This window comes from Lingula anatina, chromosome 9, assembly GCF_051362555.1.
Source record: "Lingula anatina isolate TDL-2025a chromosome 9, LinAna3.0, whole genome shotgun sequence".
NCBI lineage: Eukaryota > Metazoa > Brachiopoda > Lingulata > Lingulida > Lingulidae > Lingula > Lingula anatina.
In genome coordinates, this window is record NC_141775.1 from 9142030 (window position 1) to 9162235 (window position 20206).

At 34.8% G+C, this 20206-nt stretch overlaps 2 protein-coding genes across 6 annotated transcripts in view; one reads left to right on the top strand and one right to left on the bottom strand.

Annotated features, from left to right (window-relative positions):
* LOC106173268 (forkhead-associated domain-containing protein 1) overlaps nucleotides 1-15213 on the top strand; it is a 31266-nt gene extending 16053 nt beyond the window's left edge. For 3 of the 5 annotated variants that reach the window (XM_086996109.1, XM_086996111.1, XM_086996110.1), the window contains 13 exons: nucleotides 846-1083; nucleotides 1669-1792; nucleotides 2110-2216; nucleotides 2579-2738; nucleotides 3782-3914; nucleotides 4126-4264; nucleotides 5796-5915; nucleotides 7146-7375; nucleotides 7776-8048; nucleotides 8440-8553; nucleotides 11181-11258; nucleotides 11733-11873; nucleotides 12157-15213. In XM_086996109.1, coding sequence (XP_086852235.1) covers nucleotides 846-1083; nucleotides 1669-1792; nucleotides 2110-2216; nucleotides 2579-2738; nucleotides 3782-3914; nucleotides 4126-4264; nucleotides 5796-5915; nucleotides 7146-7375; nucleotides 7776-8048; nucleotides 8440-8553; nucleotides 11181-11258; nucleotides 11733-11873; nucleotides 12157-12192 — 1893 coding nt within the window. In that variant the 3' untranslated portion in view covers nucleotides 12193-15213. The remainder of the gene's footprint in view (nucleotides 1-845; nucleotides 1084-1668; nucleotides 1793-2109; nucleotides 2217-2578; nucleotides 2739-3781; nucleotides 3915-4125; nucleotides 4265-5795; nucleotides 5916-7145; nucleotides 7376-7775; nucleotides 8049-8439; nucleotides 8554-11180; nucleotides 11259-11732; nucleotides 11874-12156) is intronic. The other 2 variants (XM_086996112.1, XM_086996113.1) reach the window with 1 other exon arrangement.
* Nucleotides 13303-19601, bottom strand: LOC106174484 (45 kDa calcium-binding protein). Its single transcript, XM_013556103.2, has 7 exons — nucleotides 19424-19601; nucleotides 18316-18882; nucleotides 17929-18065; nucleotides 17095-17214; nucleotides 16433-16588; nucleotides 15590-15777; nucleotides 13303-15213 (listed from the first exon to the last, which is right to left on the bottom strand). The coding sequence occupies exons 2-7, from the start codon at nucleotides 18855-18857 to the stop codon at nucleotides 15037-15039; spliced, it is 1320 nt and encodes a 439-aa protein (XP_013411557.2). The 5' UTR covers nucleotides 18858-18882; nucleotides 19424-19601; the 3' UTR covers nucleotides 13303-15036.
* Between the last annotated feature and the right edge of the window lie 605 nt (nucleotides 19602-20206).

Sequence of the window (20206 nt, forward strand, 5' to 3'; positions counted from 1 at the left end):
AAATTGACAAGTTGACATAGAGTGTAATGGATTATTTTATTGATATAGGGATAATACAACCTGATTAATTTACTGGTCTCAGCGTGTTTGTATTGAGTCTGCCTTTCATTGGGTGAAGGTAGATAAAAAGTAAATATACTTACGGGGTGTTGCTTGGTGTCCGATTGTGTTTGTGCGATGGTGTCTGACTTTAGAGTCTGAGAGCCCACTATTGGTATTGTAGATCCTTAATATAGTCAGGGGAAAACATTTTAGCTTCTATTCAGTCTGTGTTTGAACTCTCCAATTGATGCAGGATATAGATAGGTAAGGATAAGATGGGGACTCTAGATATTACTTTATATCTTGTAGGAAGTATACATGTATATTCAGTATATTAGTATGCTATAGGAGTGTTTCAAGATATGACAGTAATCCAACTGCTGGTTATAGCTTTGAGATAAGATATTGCATTTTAAAGTATAGATAAAGCTTGTTGGTATATACATTTGTACATATGTATGTTTTAAAGCAAGGTTCAGCTTCAGATTTTAAGTCTAAGTTTGGGTCTGATTTTATATTCTGGTAAAGTGTAAAATACAAAGGTGATTCATCTAGAGAAGACAGATATTTTGCATTCACCTGAATTAATATAAATAAATCTAAAATATAAACATGAGGCAGCCCATGTAATTATAATTCAATTTGCAAATTTCTTAGAGTATAGACAGAAAAAAATTAATAACAAAGTGTTTTTTTTTTTGGTTTTTTTTTGAAGTCTAAGTTTTGCTGGTATTTTGTGGGGGATTTCTTCATTTCTTTTTTTTTCTTTTTTTGACTAAATATTAAATTGTTTGCCTCTGCAGGCCGAGCTTCGTGACCAGCTAGCAAAACTAGAATCGGAGAAGAATGCAGAGATCGCAGAGCTAAAACTGTCCCGCAGCGACGCAGCAGAGGAGTCGAACAAGGAGGTGACGAGTTACAAGGAACAGATCAAGCAGCACTCCGTCACCATCTGCGCCATGGAGGAAAGGGTGATGAAACTGACCAAGAAGAACAAGGACTACCAGACTGAAGTGACCGCTCTGAAGCAACAGATCCAAGGTTGGTGGGCATTTTGTTACAATTTGACCACAGTGGTCAAGTTTTGTCACCTTTGTGGCATTGAATAATTGATAATGAAGACTACTTCTTCCCTGACTAGTATATACTTTAAGTTGCTTAAAAGGAAAAAAAAGAGTGAAAGGTAGATCGATCCAGTCTGGTGGCTTATAATGTTTGTTGGAGAAAGCTTAATATGATACATTAATTATTTGATATAAATATTTGTGCTGTACAACATTCCTTACTCCTGACCAATAGGTACATACTTTATTATTTTATGTCTACAAACAAACCTTCACATAATCTAAACCACCATTAGATGTCATCAAACTTGATAATCTTTTATTTAATTATAAATAACACCCGTATCACACCATTATATCGAAAAACTGCATCTGATTTAAAGGAGATATGAAAGGGATGGGATGTTGGCATTAAAATAATTGTCAGTTATTGTATTGTGCCGAGATGCAATTGCTTGTTGGTTATATATATATATATATATATATATATATATATATATTATTTTATTTTATTTTATTTTTTTTTATCAATTTGATAAGTAGTGCATTTGTGTCATTTTAGAATTGAAGAGCAGGCCCCCACCTCAGCCAAAAGTTGTGAGACCGAAGACGCCGCCCAAGCATACAGTGGTGGTAGAACCAGGCCCTGATGTGGCAGCTTTAGAGCAAATACTACTGGCTGTTAGGTAAGACCCCCACTTTCTCTTTCTTCTTCTTCTTCTTCTCCTCTCTCTCTCTCTCTCTCTCTCTCATTCTTTCAAATAATATCCTAGTAGTATATAAGTATGTTTGTAAATATGTGTTATGCTAACCAAACCCAGTTTTAGAAAGCTGTAAAATTTTATGCGATATTTAAAAGAGGACAGTACTATTTGTTTTCGCTCTTAATTTCTTGTTCTCAGAAGTGTTTTGCTGTGATAGTAATTTGAAAATATTCTTTATTTTGTAATATTGGTGATATTTTCTAACTTATGGATGGATTTTTGGATTCTTCTGTTATTAGGCGAGAAAACCAGGAATTGAAGAGCAAGCTTCAGGAGCAGCAAGATGTCATCCTTGCTCTCAGGCGAGACTTGGCAGGTGCTTCAGCCAGGATGTCAGACATGACAGGTAAGTCCAAATTGCAATGTCAGCCAGGACAGGTGAGTCCAAATCAGAATGTCAGCCATGAAAAGTGAGGTCAACTAAAAATGTCAGAGGTGACGTGAGCCCAAATTCAAACGTCAACTTTGCCCAGCGAGTCTAAATTAGAGTGTCAGCCAATGACAGGTAACTAGAGATAAAATAGCATATATATATATATATATATATAGGTGTAAAGGACTAAAGAACATTTAAATTAGAGACCAACACAAGACATTTAGTTATTTATAAGTATGTGGTATATCACAGTTAATGTTATTCAAAAGAATAATAATAACCTCTTTACCACTATTAACAATACAATAAAATATCCCATTTTGCCATTCCAGGTGAATTAAGTGAGGCTCAGAAGGAGAAACTGGAGCAGAGCACAGTGCAGGTCCAACAGAAGCAAAGAGAACTGGACGAGGAAAGACAAAAACTAGCCAAAATGTCTGCCATTGTGGACAGTCAGAAAAAGGAAATACAGGACTACTCCAATGAAATGAGGTAATTTTGTGTGGAATGGATGATAAACTGATATGCCATTGTTTTGTTTAGTTAGAATAAATAAGTTGAAATTATTAAAATGTGTGTGATGGGTGATGCTTCAAGTGATACAAAGGAGGATATTTGTATTCAGAGGCTGGCTTGTTTACACAAGTATAACTGTACTTAAGGTTGAAATCTGTAATAAAAAGACAAAATATGCTTATATAACTGAAAAAAAACCTTTGAAGCTTACAGCACATTATATAAATATATATAAAGATACTTAAATAGATAAATATTAAATACAAATGAATTAAATAAAATAAAAAAAGAAAACAAATGACAAGCTACTTGCTAATAATCTGTGGCCCAACAAAGGAAACAAAGAAAGTAAATTAACAAATGACAAACTACCCCCAATAATATAATAATATGCATAAAAATGTGACAGTGCAAGTTACCGCACTTCATTTGAAATAATACATGTTGGCCAGACCCCAATCTAAACTCCTACAAAAACAACATTATATTTATCAAAAAAAAAAAAAAGTAAATAAATAAAAACCACCTCCAAATATAAACATTAAACTATTAGTGACAATGCAGTATGACATCTGAGAATAAAGGGTGAGCAAAACATTGAACTTACAATTTGATGTCCTCTTTTGCACCACTGAATCTTTCTAACTTCTTACTTCTGTGATGTCTGCTGTGTGAATGAACTACTCACTCTCAGTGGCACTGCCTATTACTGACTGTGGGGGGTGTGGGTCGTACTAAGTGCATAAAGCAAAGGGGTGTAAGGTTATCTGTCCTTTACTATCTCAATATTACAATGATGGCAGTGATGGGATGAAACGTGGTGGCAATTTGTCCTGAAACAATTCATTAAGAATAATATAGCAGTGTGAATATAAATGTTTATTGCTTCTATGCTAAAACTGTGTGTGTGTGTGTGTGTGTGTGTGTGTGTGTGTGTGTGTGTGTGTGAGGAAATTTCAAAAAAGAAAAAATATATGAGTATTTCAAAATTCATAACTTTTAAATTAATGTAATTCCAGCAAACTGAAGTCCCAGTTGAACAAGTTGAAGACAGAGACAAGTGATAAAAACTCTCAGGTCCAGGAGCTGGAGCTGGCTCTGACCAGGGAAAAAGATGAACAAAAGAAACAGCTCAGCTTGGTAGAGGAAGAGGTAAAAATTGTCCTCCTTTTAGTTATTAATTTGCTTTTTTTCTTGCTCAAATTTTTTCTCGGGTTTGGAGAAATGTTTTCATTTGAGGCAACTTTTAAAAAGCAGAACAATTAAGATTAAGAAGACTCTGGTCCCTTCAATGCAGTGTTGGCGTGCTTTAACACTTGTAATCTTGTTGTCAAGTTGCATTTTCTTTATTCTTAATTTCCAGGGTCGCATAACCTCAGAGCTGACATCCTATGGTGCTCAATGTAGAGGTGAGAGACATGAGCAGGTCATCGCCAGGCAGAGAGAGGCTCTGGCAGAGCTCAGGCAGCGCATCAAATCTCTGGAACAAGTCAGACCACCAGGTGGGGCTGGAAGCATGAATGTTCGTTCATGTGTCCTGGGTTTATAATTCTTTTGATTATTGAACTGGGCACTTGAAAGCAGTCAGTAATTGTTCCTAAAATTAACATTTTTATACATATACATGCAAAATTGTCAAATTTTTATCCATTTGAGACAATTATGAATGCTATTTTGAGCCCAGTTTTATCTATTCATATCGACTAATATGAAGTAACAATTAGAATTAAAAAAAAAAAACAGCTAACTTAAGTGTGTTGTTTATTACTAATGAATGTGTTGAAATTAATTCTTTAAATACAACAAAGAACCTGGTTACAATTTCACTTTTCAGTTTTGCATATTTGTAACATCCTAGACCTACTCTTTTTTTAATAACATGCCATCACTAACATCTAGCAGCATAATCATGCTCTGCCCTTTTCAGGGCCCCCGTTTCACACTTAAGTCTTTATTTTCAATCCAAGTGCTGTTGGCTTTGACTCTGTCTTTGCTTAAGTGACAAAATGGCTTTTAAACATTATATTTTCCAGTTAAGGCTGAATACTTGCTGAAGCACACCCAAATAAGCATCCTGCATTTTCTTTTGTGTTAAATACGCATGCTAATTCTTGCTTATTTTGTTTTTAGTGAAAGGGCAATTCAAACATATCAACTTTATTACTTATTTTCATATGCCATCTTAAAGTCATTTTGTTTGTTTCTCTGACATCTGTTTCTTATATTTTAGGATTATTTAGGCAAGCTGAGTGTACTGTTTTTTCATTTGTCTTTTTCCAACAATTTGGAAAACAGTATTACAAAACAGTACTTAACAGTAGTTTTGTGTATCTTGCAGGCTGTGCTTTTTAGTTTTCACCTTTTGCCTTTTTTACGGCTATAGCAGACTGAAAACTTTACATGTGTCATATGAAACTTTTATGTGTCTTTATGTATCTTCCTGATGTTTAGGTCTAGCCTTTGGGTATGATCCATATGATATCTGCCTTATCTATCAAGTCTTGCGGATTCATCTGAATATTTTAGTATACATGTCTCTACCTGCTTTGAACACAGCTTTCAATGTTTTTTGTTTTTCTTCATGAGTTCCTGTTTAATTTACCTGAATCAGTTAACTCTAATTATAATAATGGAAAATCTGTTCTTTACCTTATATCCCAACCCACATTTTCCATCAAGCTTTTTGTGTTTGATTCACTGCCTGCATGACCCTTCACTCTATTTTTTCTCTTATATGTAACATTCATGTGGATAGATCTTTTACCAGTCTTAAACCAGTTTGATTGACAGCCATCTAGATTAAAAACTAAATAAATAACAACAAAGAAACAAGTACAAACAATCATGAAGCTATTATTAATACTTTTTTTGGTTGGAGACAGTATTATCACCTTGCCTGATGATATCAGTTACACTGGTTTAGAACTGGCTTCACTTTCTCCCTAAGACCAATCCTTTTTGACCCAATCACCAAACATCAGTAATCCCCCTAACACTTATTATTATTTTTTTTACTAATCCCTCTGAACCCAGGATTTGGCATGGCACCCCCGAGCACATGTGGCAGTGGTCTAGGTATGAACATCACCAAAGTGCCCTCCAGTCCCGCCCTGACTTCCTACCCCGCTGGTAACTCTGGCGGTGGGTCTTCAGGTCAGAAGCGCGTTGGTTATGGAGGTGGTGGTGGTGGTGGTGCTAGTAGCAACAGCCCATTACCCATTGGAAGTAGCAGTAGTATACACACAACACATCAGAATAGATCCCAGATGCAAAATGGCCATGGAGGGGGTGTGGCTGGCATTCTGGGTGGGGGTGGGGGTGCGGGTGGATACGGTGGGAGAAATAGCCCCAAGAACCCCACCCCTCCCATCGGAAACGGCCCTAATTCTGCTGCTGGTATGCACCGCTCCGTGTCTTACGGTGGGTCTACTGTCAATGGTTATGGTGGTGGTGGCAGCGGTGGGATGAGTAGTGGTTATGGTGGTGGCAGCGGTGGGATGAGTAGTGGTTTTGGCGGTGGCAGCGGTGGGATTAGTGGTGCCAGTAGTTCAGGCTTCAATATAAGTAGCAACAATGCTGGTAGCCCTAGCTTCGCACAAACCAGTGTCTTAGATTTGATTGATAATGGTCAAGGTAATTCAGATGTGGTGATGCGAATGGAGAGCAGTTTGTTTAGTTCCACTTATGTCTGCATGTTTGTTATTTTTTATTTTAATGAAACCTTTCCTGTTGATTATCGTGAGTGAATATATATCATGAATGAATCAGATTATTTACTTTTCAGCTGTTATTTTGTATTGAAGAGCTTGTTTATTTGATTTTGTGTCTTTTTGACTAATATTGCTTTTTTACTGCATGCATGTTTTGGTGCTTTCAGATGCATAACAATAATGTACTAACTTCTTTTCCTCATTACTAATTTTTTTCCCTATTTTCAGGCTTTACACACTAGTTTGCTTTCATCTGTTGTAGATTATTTATGTCAAAATGATTTGTACATGATTTAAAAACAACAGAATTTCTTATGTACAAAACACTGATTAATATTTGAATGAGATTTTTCACAATTGGATGAAAGTCTTCCAATAATCAATGCATGGCATGATACTGACATGTAGGCTTGTTAATTTTGTCCACCGTATTTGTAGATATTATAAGAATATAATATGTTAGATGACAAGTATTTTGAAGTTAGAATTGACATGTGTTATATTGTTGCAGTGGACCACCTGTAGTAAACAATTTAAAGATCTACTTACTTTTAGCCTGTGACGACATCATTAAAACTTGTTCGGTAACTCTCCCAATAAATGGCACCCACAGTTTATCAGCCAATTAATTTGTTCTCACATACATTGATCATTTTGTTCTGTCTTATTCCAGTACCCACTCATGACCAAGCCTTACAACAGGTGGCGCTGTTGAAGAAGGAGCTGGCCGAGCTAAGAGCCAATCAGGCGCTGGCAGAGGACAAACATATCATGGCAAGCACGTCATTGGATCGGCAAGTGAGCAAGGCGCGGGGGATCATCCACAGCGTCAATGCCGAGGCAGATATCGAGAAGAGTGCACACAGGGAGACTATGGATGCCTTGGACGATAGCGAGAATTCGGTATGTGTTTATTAGGTGGCTTTTACTCTGTGATTTTTAATATTTTAATTTTTTCTTCAAGTTTGTAATAGCTTTTTAGCTGCAGTGCAATCAAGTCAATATAGATTATAACATTAATTTACTTTGTATTAAACTTCATCTTCTTACATTTTGCAAACCAATGCTTATACAATCTGCTGCAAGTTTTGTTAGGTTTGAATTCCCCCCCCCCCCCCCCCCTTTTTTTTTTGAGATAAATTAGATGCAGATATTTTAGTTTTGTTAGTTACTCTTTGACCACAGTCAAGAGATGGTGTAAATTTGACTCACTTTTGATATGAAATTGTTCAATTCACTCACAGGATCATAATAATCAGTAAGGTCATTGATATTTTAAAACTTAATATTGATGAAATTTCAGTATCTTACCCTGCTCCGTGCTATAGCCAGTTCCCTTGAGATGGAGGAGGTCAAAGGGCTCCGTTCCATGTCGCACATTCCAAAAGACGAGCGCCGTAAATTGTACGACGATCGTGAAAAGTCATGCGAAATGCTGGCCAGTCGAATTAAAGTTTTGAAGGAAAGAATAGCGAGGAAGGATGAACTTTTACAAACTTATGAAAGAGACTTAGCGAGGTTACGGCAAGCAGAGCAGTTGGCCGAGAAGAAGAACGCACAAGTAGAAAGTTTAACTGTGAGTAGAAGTATAACACAACATTTTTTCTATAATAAACCATAGTCAGAGTCATAAAGGTCCTCTTCCACCCTTTATCCATATTTTTTTAATAGGTTTGATCTTGTGAACAATGTATTATCTACATGATAAATCTTTTTAAATGTAGACCTTAATTTTCTTGTCTGGCAGTGGAAAATATTGTTCATTTGTTATAATTAGCTTTCATTGTCTCATACGGCAACTGGGCTGTATCCTCCCCAGGGAGGGTAGAGCGCCAGCAACCAGTTTGTATCAAGGCCAATAATGACCAAGCATCCTATGTAAACATGGAGTGTGGTACACAAGAACTGTACTTTACTTTATATTATATATTTGAAAAGAAAATGATTAAAAATTGGTTTTGTTCCAGAATGATGTGATAAGTAAACTAGATGAGACTCAGTATCTGAGGGAGTCCCTGAACAGAACCAGAGACAGACTGGACCAGGAGAAGAGGCTCAACTCTGCAATAAAACAGAAAAAGGTGAGACTGAAGTAGACTTAATTCACTAATAGGTTTTTTTTTTACTGAACAGAAAATCATTTTGCAGACTGATGGTTTTCCATGAATCCAAGTAGTCTGCCTTCTAAATGACAAGGTTCAAATGTAAATTCAGTTACCATACTAGAAATCTTAAACTTTCGAAACTTTTTTTTAAAAGTTTACAAAGTTTAACCTTATCAGTAAAGAATCAACTTGTAATTAAATGGGTGGACATTAGTCTTCTTCAATTTGTCAGTTTTTTTTCAAGAGATTATGACCTTGTCTATCATATCAACTGTACAGATGATATTGTAATCATGATAAGGCAAACACATTTTGCAACCAGACCCAAACTAAATTTCAAAAATTCAATAGCACATTTTCAGCATGGTATACTTCATAATTGTACCACCAGCGTTAGCGCTGGCGGTACACATGGTTTCGGTCCCGTCCGGATCGTTCCGCCGGCTCCGCCGGACGGCTACCGTTACCGCTTCTCCTCCTAGACGGTAAGGGCCCCCGTACCCATCTCATGGATTTAGGTCACCTATAATCTCAACTCCTTCCACGTAAAATTTGGGCTTTGTCGGTATTGGGGTCTGGGTGTGGCACTCATTGCAATGCACCCTTGTCTAAAAATGGCAAAATTAAATGCTAATTATCTACCCTACGGAAGGAGTTATGGGAAAAATTTCTATAGACGGCTTTCCAAAAGTCATATGTGTAGATTTCAAATATACCCTTGGATTTGACCTTTGACCTCTACTTCAAGGTCAAATGGGCCAAAATTTTCAAAAAAATGAAATTTTTTACGAAAAAAAATTTTTTTGCCCTGTTATTCAGACACCACACAGACTTAACCAATAATATTATTGGAAAGTGTTACCCTTCAGGTCATCTTTCATCTCCATGAATTTGGGGTCAATCGGTGCATTTTCACGGGAGTAGCGGCCATAAGATACCGAAACTGAAAACTGTCTCTAATTCGGGAACCGATAATGCTAGAGACCCATTCTTTTTTGCATTTTGTAGAGCATGTAAAGCCCAACACTGGAGGTGGTCTCGTTTTTTTTGTATTCCATACGGTTTTCGAGTTACGCTGTATCAAAAAGTACATATTGGTGGTAAAAGCAAAATGTGCAGTACGGTAATGGATAATAAATTTTGAACTCTGGAAAAATAAAACATAAGGCTTGGCAAAGCAGACAACTTGTGTTCAAAAATGACATTATTTCATCAAATTTGAACTTCTGAAACTTCAGAGCACCTCCTATTTCAAGAATTTTGACCAAAATGACATTTTCTTTATTTTGATTAATTTTTTCTGTACGAAATTTAAGGCACATTATGGTAACTCCAAAATTATAACATCTAGTCCCTTATATCTCCAAAACTGGCAGAGATAGGTCCATAGTTACTATTGAAGTTGAATAGGAAGTCATATACTGGCAATCTTACTATGACCTTGAAATTGACCTTTGACCTACTTTTCACCATGAACTGAACTTTGCAAATTTTTCTTCCCTTTTATCTCCAAAACTGGCAGAGATAGGTCCATAGTTACTATTGAACTTGAATAGGAAGTCATATACTGGCAATCTAAATGTGACCTTTAAATTGACCTTTGACCTACTTTACACCATGAACTGAATTTTGCAAATTTTGCTTTCCTTTTATCTCCAAAACTGGCAGAGATAGGTCCGTAGTTACTATTGAACTTGAATAGGAAGTCATATACTGGCAATCTATATGTGACATTATAATTGACCTTTGACCTACTTTTCACCATGAACTGAATTTTGCAAATTTTGCTTTCCTTTTATCTCCAAAACTGGCTGAGATAGGTCCATAGTTACTATTGAACTTGAATAGGAAGTCATATACTGGCAATCTAAATGTGACCTTGAAATTGACCTTTGACCTACTTTTCACCATAAACTGAACTTTGCAAAATTTGCTTCCCTTTTATCTCCAAAACTGGCAGAGATAGGTCCATAGTTACTATTGAACTTGAATAGGAAGTCATATACTGGCAATCTAAATGTGACCTTAAAATTGACCTTTGTCCTACTTTTCACCATAAACTGAATTTTGCAAATTTTGCTTCCCTTTTATCTCCAAAACTGGCTGAGATAGGTCCATAGTTACTATTGAAGTTGAATAGGAAGTCCTATACTGGCAATCTAAGTGTGACCTTGAAATTGACCTTTGACCTACTTTTTATCATGAACTGAACTCTGTTTATTTCTTTCTCTTTTAACTTCAAACTTGACAGAGATAGGTCCATAGTTACTCTTGAACTTGAATAGGAAGTCATATACTGGCAATTTACTGTGACCTTGAAATTGACCCTTGACCTACCTTACGAAGAACTTAAATTTGATTGTACCATATAAATTTTTTGCAATGGTTTAAAAATTCTTGTTGATTGCATTTTTACAGCTTGTCAAGCACAAAACTGGTGGCTGTGTCCCTTATTTTGTATATGTGGGGGTCTATACGAATGCGTTTGCTCCAGCTGGTGGTACAATATTTGGAGGCGGTATCGCCTCTCTGATCCTCTAGTTTTGTACGAGTTCTTCAAATTGAATGAATTTTCCACTAAGTTTTATTTTTCCCCCTTGTAGACCTACCACATGGAGAATGAGAAGCCAGAACCAAAGTGGTCCAAACACAGGTGTCCCCCAGATGACATCTTTGGCAAGGTAAGCTGTTGAATCCGTCACTCTGATATCCCAAAGGATGGACCTGATATTTCAAATGCCTGTGAGCTTTAATGAGGGTCTCATTCAAGGGAAAGGGGGGGGGGGGGGGGATTGTGATCACAGTTCACAAGAAATTTTATTATTAATTCACAAATCACAGTAGGTAAAATCTTATTCATATCTCACTGATAATGTGTTCTGATATTCCTGAAAATCAGAAAAATCAGAAAGCAAGTGCTACATTTAATTCCTACAAGATAATCAACAAAAAGCATACAGCTGTCAGAAGAGGAGAGGCATTCTCTAGATTTGAACAAACAAAATTTTACAATTGGAGATATATAATTTGTTGAGAATTGTAGATTTATAATTCAGTTGTTGATTGTGTTAACTTTATAGTTTTGTGCTTTTGTTTAATATGCAGAAATAGCAGTTGGGTGTGAACCATTTTGTATATTTTTTGTATATGAACAGAAAGCAGCCAAAGAGAGAGCACACAGAGAAAAAGTAAAGAGGAAAAATTACGAGATGAGAGCTCTCAAAGGTGAACTTACGGAAAGGGACCGGGAGCTGGTCCAGGCCTCGAGGAGAATCCATGACTTAGAAACTAGTCTGGTGAGGGGAATTTTTGTCTTTAACTGACTAAGCCCAGATATATGATCATTTGTTTGGGCTTGTAATAGAGAGGGTGTCCTCTATTTACATGCTGTTAAAAGGAAAATGTTAAATATCGATATTCGAAATGTTTCTTTTTTCAAGATTTACACATTATTGAAGGAAAAAGTCTTCAAAATATTGATATTTGAAATTTGATAGGTATTTATTTTCTTCTGTTATAACCTGGCTACAAATCACACTGGAAAGGGTATCTTATTTGCCTTCTTTTTGTAAATTTTAGGGACTTGACAGTGAAGAGTTCGTGGATGTGGAGTAAACCAATGTAAAAGCATCTCAGCGACACACGCAAATAGGAATTTTGAAGAATTAGCATAGAATAAGAGAACTTACATATATAAAATCCATGCAGGCTCAGGGTCTGACTGGAGAGAAATATTGATGTTAAATATCAATTCTCCAACAGAGTATGACATTTTTTTCTCCATGATTTGTGTTTATATGATAAATATGACACGCTTTGTTAAAAAATATCATCTTTTCTGTAAAAACAGCTGCTCATGCCTCAATTTTCACTGCAGTTTTAAGCAGGAGACAAATTCATGTTGCAGATATATTATCTTGTACATGAATCAAACCATTATGATTTGTGTGACAAACTGTATACTACGAATCAATTGCATTTATGAACAAGCAAGAGTAGAGTGATATGGTAGTATTTTTTATGCTTTTGCATTTTGCAAGCCAAATGATCAAAATTGTTTAGTAAAAATAGTAGCCGCAGTGGATGCTGATGTATGATACAGTATCTGTACTTACTTATTTTAACAGCATTCTGATTAAGCCATTTTTTTTTTTTTTTTGCTACACCTCATTCCGTCCTCTGTATTATTTTATTTTCATCATCTGTTGAGCTGTAAAACAAAGTGGGCCACACAAGTGATCTCATGTCATTATTTTTTTTACTGCAAGTTTCAAGTTAATGGTCATTTAAAGCTTAATTGACACAGAGATAAGCTGCTTAAAATGAGAGGAATATGGTTTGTCTGTATTTGTTGTATTAGTTTGCATTTAGTACATGCTTTTTTAAAATTGTTTTTGTACCTAAAAATAATGTGATTTGGAGATCATTTTTTTTATGAAAGACGGTAAATGTGCAATATAAACATCTATACCGCACTGTACATTTATTTTCTCACTCCAGCATTTTTTATACAAATGGTTGAATGTATTGAGAGATATTTACACCAACTATTCATTTTTCTGACATTTATGAAAGATGAAATTTATTGTAAATTAGTTATTTTATGAAAAAAAATCACACATGTTCAGTAATATTTTTAGCCTTTAAACAAATATTCAGTTTTACCGTCCTAAATAAATTTTGTAATTAAGATTTCACTTTAAAGAAATAATAAATATCTATGTATTCTTTTTTTATTATTTTTATTTATTTTAAAGCTCTTTATACTTTCTTTCTTTTACTCTGTCCAAAATAAAAATGGACAACTATGAATATTTCTTTATCTTTAACAACTTATGTGCTACTCTAACAGGAGATTTTAAATTACTTCACCCAGAAATGTCTCGTATCGTGTAAAAAATAAACAATTACAAATAAAATGAATTTTAAATAAAAATTGCTTAATATTTTAGTAAACAAAATTAACATATGATAATTTTCCAAAGTAATTTGCAATAGACAACTTGAGTCATATTTTAAAACTGACAATTTACGGACACAAGACTGCTTTTCTCTTGCTAACAAAAAATAAATTCCCTCCTATGTTATACACACAGTACGTCTAACATGCTGAATTTTTTTAAAACAGATACATATTTAGACCCTTATCCACATCTCTACACTAAATATATTTTTGTATACTTACACCATGAACCAAAAACGTAAAAACATAGATGTACAGAATGTATGATCAAGTCACCTCCCCCACATAAAGGAAATTAAAGAACTGGCTACCATTAAACAAGGTAGGTCTTGCCAATCATCAACAACAACTGTATTATGAAATGCCAGCATGGCCAATGACAATGTGAAAACAAATGCAATTATTCCCAAAGAGTTCAACTTTTGATTATGAAAATTATATATGAGTGACCTTGCACTTTTTGGGACTGGAAGATCTGCAGTCTACATTAGGTTTATTTATTGCCAATTTATCAATGATTTAACACAAAAATATTAGTTAACATGTCAAAAACAAGTGGCCCCTCCACCCTTTTAGCTTGGAAAGGAAAAATACTGACATTAAGCACACAATTCTCCATTTGCATTTAAGGCTGAATAGTAGCCATACATGTGACCATCTTAAAAATAAAACAAAAATCTAAACAATGTGAAAATACTTATATGTTGATATATCCAAATAACTGTATTTAACTAGCATTTCAGAAAATACTAAAAATAGGGCCACTGACAATGATCAATTTTTGCCCTGTAACTACACTTAAATCAAAGTTCGAGCAGGAAACAGTAGATCCTGTCATGCTCTACCATGTACTACAGTAACGACACGCACAAATGCAATTCATTAACCAACTGTGGTTTAAGTCAGATTAAGAACTTGCCTTGCCAATTAAATTGGATTCCTTTATTTTGTGCAAAGCTCCATTGGTTGTCTTTATAATCTATTTCATAATATCTAAATGCACTGGTAAAGCCCTACTAATTTGGCATACACATCAACCTTTTCCACAAGCTCAGGTGTATTCTTAGCTTATCTAAGGGAGATGCAATCCCAGTGGTTGCAAAATAATAATAACAATAATAGTATGTAAATGACAATACGTATCAGACAAAAAAGAGAATTCTCATCCAAATATGTTTCCCCAGAGAGAGAGAGAGAGAGAGAGAGAAAAATCCCCACACCAATTTTATGCTGAAAAAATTTATCCACACACTATTTTAATGCTGAAACTGTTTATCTTAACATCCTGTGGTTAAATGACCTCAATTAATCTTTGTAAACAAAACTGCCAAGTCCATTGGCTTCATGAAGAACAAGATACTTGCAGGCGAGATCTAGCCATCTGATGGATAAGGCAAACTAACGACGCCACAAAAAGGTGTAGATAAAGGTTTGTTATTACTATTATTACTATTGTTAAGAACTCCTTTCCCTGTTAAGCACATGATAAGGATGAATCAAAACTCATCGTGGAAATTTCTTCCAGCATTTATCATTTTGCTGCCATAGAAGAGATCGGGGTTGTTTAGCACTTCTCTGAGAGAAAGTTTTCCATCTTTATCTCCATCGGCTATTGCAATCAAGTTCTCCGCTTCTTGTCTGGCATTGTTAGGATTTTTAGGATTAACATATTCCTAGAAGAAGAAAACAATGCTTAGTATGAAGAGTTATGAATTTCCAACTGATGACAAAAGCATCATATACAATTTTTAGGATTTCGCCCACATTCTTGGGTTGTTTGAGTCACATGATGCAGATTCTCAGGTGTAAGAGTCATATGACAGTCATATAACAAGATGTTTAAAGGAGCCGAAAGACAGTTATAGAATTTAGAAAATAAAAGTAGAGTATGACTGACATGCTAAAGTTTAAATAACATTTGTCTTTTGCTGATCGTTTGGCTTTTCAGATATCAGTTCTAAATTTCTAATGTTCTGGAAAGTTTTCAACTTGATTTAAAGTAGGTATCTCGTTAATCTACCATGTTCTTTTGTCTTTCTTTTTACTCACAAATAATTCATCTTTGGTCAGATTGCCATCTTTATTAATGTCAATAACTTCGCGGAATGCAGTTTTCCTCTCGTCCTGCCATCTTTTATCTGACGCCTTCCATTCATCTGTGTTAAATTGTTCGTCCAGTTCCCCACCAGGGAGCGCTGCAAACTCATCTATGCTGAGTATGCCATCGCTGTTGCTATCTGAAAATAAAATTAAGAAATGCATGGTTTATCTGTAAACTCTAATATAATGAAAATAAATAATGATAATAATAATATTTTAAATAGTAATCTTCCTTTCTTGAGTCTGAAAGCTAGTAAAAAAAGTTTTAAAAAGTTTCATCATTTTGGTAGATTATTTTTCTTTCATTTGTAACTAACTGCAAAACAAAGTATTTTTACCAACATATAATAATACTGTCAACAGACTCAACACCAACACAACTATGAATATACTACAAGAGAAACATTCAGAACACACCACCTGGCCCCCTTCCCAAATCTTAAAGGGATAATAACTCTTCATATGAGATCTATATTTCACAATAAAAACATTGTGAATAACTCATAGAAATATAATATATTCTGTTTTACCACAAAACCGGCAGTTATAGCTATTACTCTGATATCTGAGCTTGTCTTTAGACGACGTAACCTCCATTGATGGCTATACTCTGTTAAAATCTCTTAAGAGATTTTAACAAAAAACCAAACTTTTTAGAAAAAAACCAGGGACTAACTTTTAATGTAAAAATGGATTCATTAACCATTGGTAAGTATGAGAAAATTGTTGTTCACTCCAGGAAAATTCATTTTTTGGCCGAAACGAAGAGTTATTATTGCTTTAAGAACTCACCCAAATTCTCCAAGATATCTCGAACCATGTTTTCGGTCATTTTTTTGCTCCCCTCAGGGTGCATAAAATTTTTGAACTCCTCCAGCGTCAGTTTGTTGTCGTTGTCATCATCAGCCTCGGCCCACCGAAACTTGTTTGTAATCAGCTGATCACGGTCTTTTTAAAAAATATGAAATAATTTTGACTGAATAACATAAAAAAACAAGCTGATGTATAGGTTGATAAAAAAAATCAACAAAAAAATATCCACAACTAGTTGTACATTATTAAAAAGATAACATAAAAATATTACACGAGCAGCTCTGAAAGTCCATAAGAAAGTAGGTAAAAACTTAATCAAAAAGAAAATTCAATGGGCAAGAGCAACATATTAACTCTGTCAGTCTCTTGAAATAACAACTGAGCACCATATTAAATAAGGGTGACATTTAGCAAACTGCCACTGTGATAGGTGAAACCATCTTTTGACTAAATTCTCTTCATGATCATCTAGTTTGTGTGCAATGGCTGCTTTTCGAAGATCCCAAACAACCAATAAATAAATAAATAAATAAAATAATAATAAAAATAATGATAATTTTTTAGCTTTGCCCTGTAATACAGGCATATCTACTACTCTTTCTCATCCCACACTTGACTTTTACTCAGATTTAGGATCTTACGTTCGCTCTCCACTCCTTGCATTGCCTTCTCGGGATCTCTGGCCTTGACCTCAGCATCTGCTCGCTTCCAATTCAAAGCCACCAAGAACTCTGTGAGGAATTCCTCCCAGGCTATCTGTCCTGAAAGAACATGTACTTCAACTTATAGCCTGCTAAATAACTGATTAAAAAAAGACTATTGCACATAATGATAATAATTATTATTACTATTATTATCATAATATTCAACAGTCCCAAAAGAACATTTACTTCAACTTCTAGCCTGCCGAATTATTGATTAATAAACACTATTGCACAAAATAATAATCAAAAATATAATAATAATAATAATTTTCACCATTATATTCAGCAGACCTAAAACAGCACTTATTCAACTTATTGGCAGCTGAAATACTGATTAAAAAACACTTTCACTCATAAAATGTAAACTTATAATAAATAATTGTTAACATTATTATAACAGAAGAAAAATGCATGATACTCCCCACAAAAAATATACACATTCTGAGAACAGTTGAAGAATTTAGACTTCCCTATAGATGTATTTGCCCAGTACACTCAAAAGACACTGTTACTCATTAAACACAATGCAATATTTATGACAGGCAATTCAAATAACCAAACATTCCTCTCATTCAATATTTACTATGAGATGAAAAAGATACTGCACATACTCATTCAATGACAAACTTAAATATATTGTATATGAAAGACAATCAAATATTTACCATCTGAATTCAAAGATAATACATTCATTCAAAGCCATATAAATGGTGTATCTATTGCTATCAATTGAGAATGGTGCACCTAGAATGTGACATTCATATAACTCACCATCATTGTCAAGGTCTAAAGATTTGAAAATATCAGCATTCTCCTTTGCTGCCTGACCAAAGTGTTCTTCAATCTTCTTGACTATCCAATCTTGAATTTCCTTCTGGTCTATGAACTCATCTGTGTTTGTATCTACTCTGTGAAAGACAAAAATACAGTAATTTTTTAAAAATTATTTTCTTTTTTTATTTTTTATTTTTAATATAAAAAGCTCAATAATCATATTGTTAGAAGATTTAACAAAATCATTTGCAGTTATCAAAAGTAAGATAAAAACTTATGTTTATCTTACAAAAAATTAATATAAATGTATACATTTCCTCCTCTCAACAGTAATGACACAAAATCATATTTAAAAACAAGTTTATAATTATGAGAACAACTTACATGTGAAATATCCCAGTTAGCCTCTTAGCTTTTTCTTCAGGGGTATCTTTTTCCATTTCTTCGTGTTCACCGAGCAGAACCTCTTTTTTATAATCACGGTTAAGATGTCCATCTTGCTCCATTTTTACAGCATCAAGATGATCTGGGGGTTTAAGTTTCTTTACTGAGAGTTTGACATCAGGGGCTTTCCCATATTCCAACGTCCCACCATCCCCCTTTTTATTTTCATGCCCTTCACCAACCTTGACATCAGTGTTCTTTGCCTCTGCATCAATGTCCCTGACCTTGGAATCAACAACCTTGACCTTAGGATCAGCAACCTTGACCTTGAGATCAGAATTTGGTTGGCTGTACTTTTGAGATGCAACTGGCAGCTGTGGTGGATTGGCTGGACTCTGCTTTTCTACAATCTTTTGCTGCTCACCCCTATTCCTCCTTACATTACTGGGGACAATGGGAAGTGTCCATATTGCATTAGGAATGATCACAGTAATACATAACACCAAGGTGAAATGTCTGGACAGATCACAGTTAAACAACATCTTCCTGCTTCTTGACTGTATGACCCTGAAAATAGTAAAAAAAAAAAAAGGGGGGGGGGGGCAATTAACACTGATGCCATGGTAAATAAACCTCAAATTTAAACAAAATGAATTCATAATTTATCTCTAAACAGCATTTTGTTAGTTTGAAACTGGGTAATTGTAACTTCAGTTATTCTGAAAATCTGTCCATGCAGTCATTGACTGGTAGAAGATACTGTTAACGAGTAATTTAAGAAATATCTATCTGTAAAATCTCCAACCTTGAGCTAGATAAAACACAAAACGTACACCCATTACCAGACGAAGAGGCATATTTTTCGTCTGTATTACTGGTTTTAAATAAAGCGATGCTGATACGTATGGTGATAATGTTATAATGAGGGTACACAAGCAGCAGCAGCAGTCGAGAGTAAGTTCCAACTTTGTTTTTCACGTCCAAGTTAGTTCGTAAATAAGTAAACTTACAAAAACAAAGGGATGTTTGTGATACGATAAACAGGATGTTATTAAAATATATCACTCATGCATATGGCATACAAATAAGTAACAATACCATAGACTACCTTTTTTAGCGCGTTGTCAGCAAGACTTCGTCATCGAGTGTTCTACCTGCATCGTTGATCTTCTTCAGCTAACTGAGTCAAGGCCATTCTACAATATACCACCCAACCACCGCTACCGCTGGAGACCGGGGATACGCTATTAGAGGTCACAAGATGGCTGCTACATGTCATCTCAGGCCAGTCAGTTCATCATTTAATTTTTCTTTTTGCTAGTTCAGGATTTTCGAAGCTTAAATATTATGTTTCATTAAGTTTGGTATTGATCCACATGGCACCTTACATAAAAATCAGCTTAGTTTAGATTTTTTTTATATAAAATGGCCATCAGTTTTTACAGAAAAATTCACCATTCTATTTTGGGTTATATATATATTTATACTATCTCCATTAAATTGTGCTTTAGAAAATTGTTATGTGAGTACCATTTATGTAATGATAAATAAAATTTGAGTCCAGATTACTTTAAAAAATGGTGTGTGTATGTAAAAAATAATATATAGTCTGACGGGACATAATGTGGTCTGTCAAGTTATTTCTGTGGGCTCTAGCTAGTATTATATAGGACTTTCTCTGACGTCATGTCACCGATTAACAGCTGTAGTGATTATTTTCTTTCGCCTTAAAATAGTCCATGTATCGGCAACCGATACATAAGATAAAGGCGTTTTGAAATTAAATTTGTAATATTAAGTTGACTTTGCCTTGTATTCTCTTAGCGAGCATTACGGAAATGATTGTATTTTATTATGTGCGAATGGTTATCAACGCATTGATCACATGCCT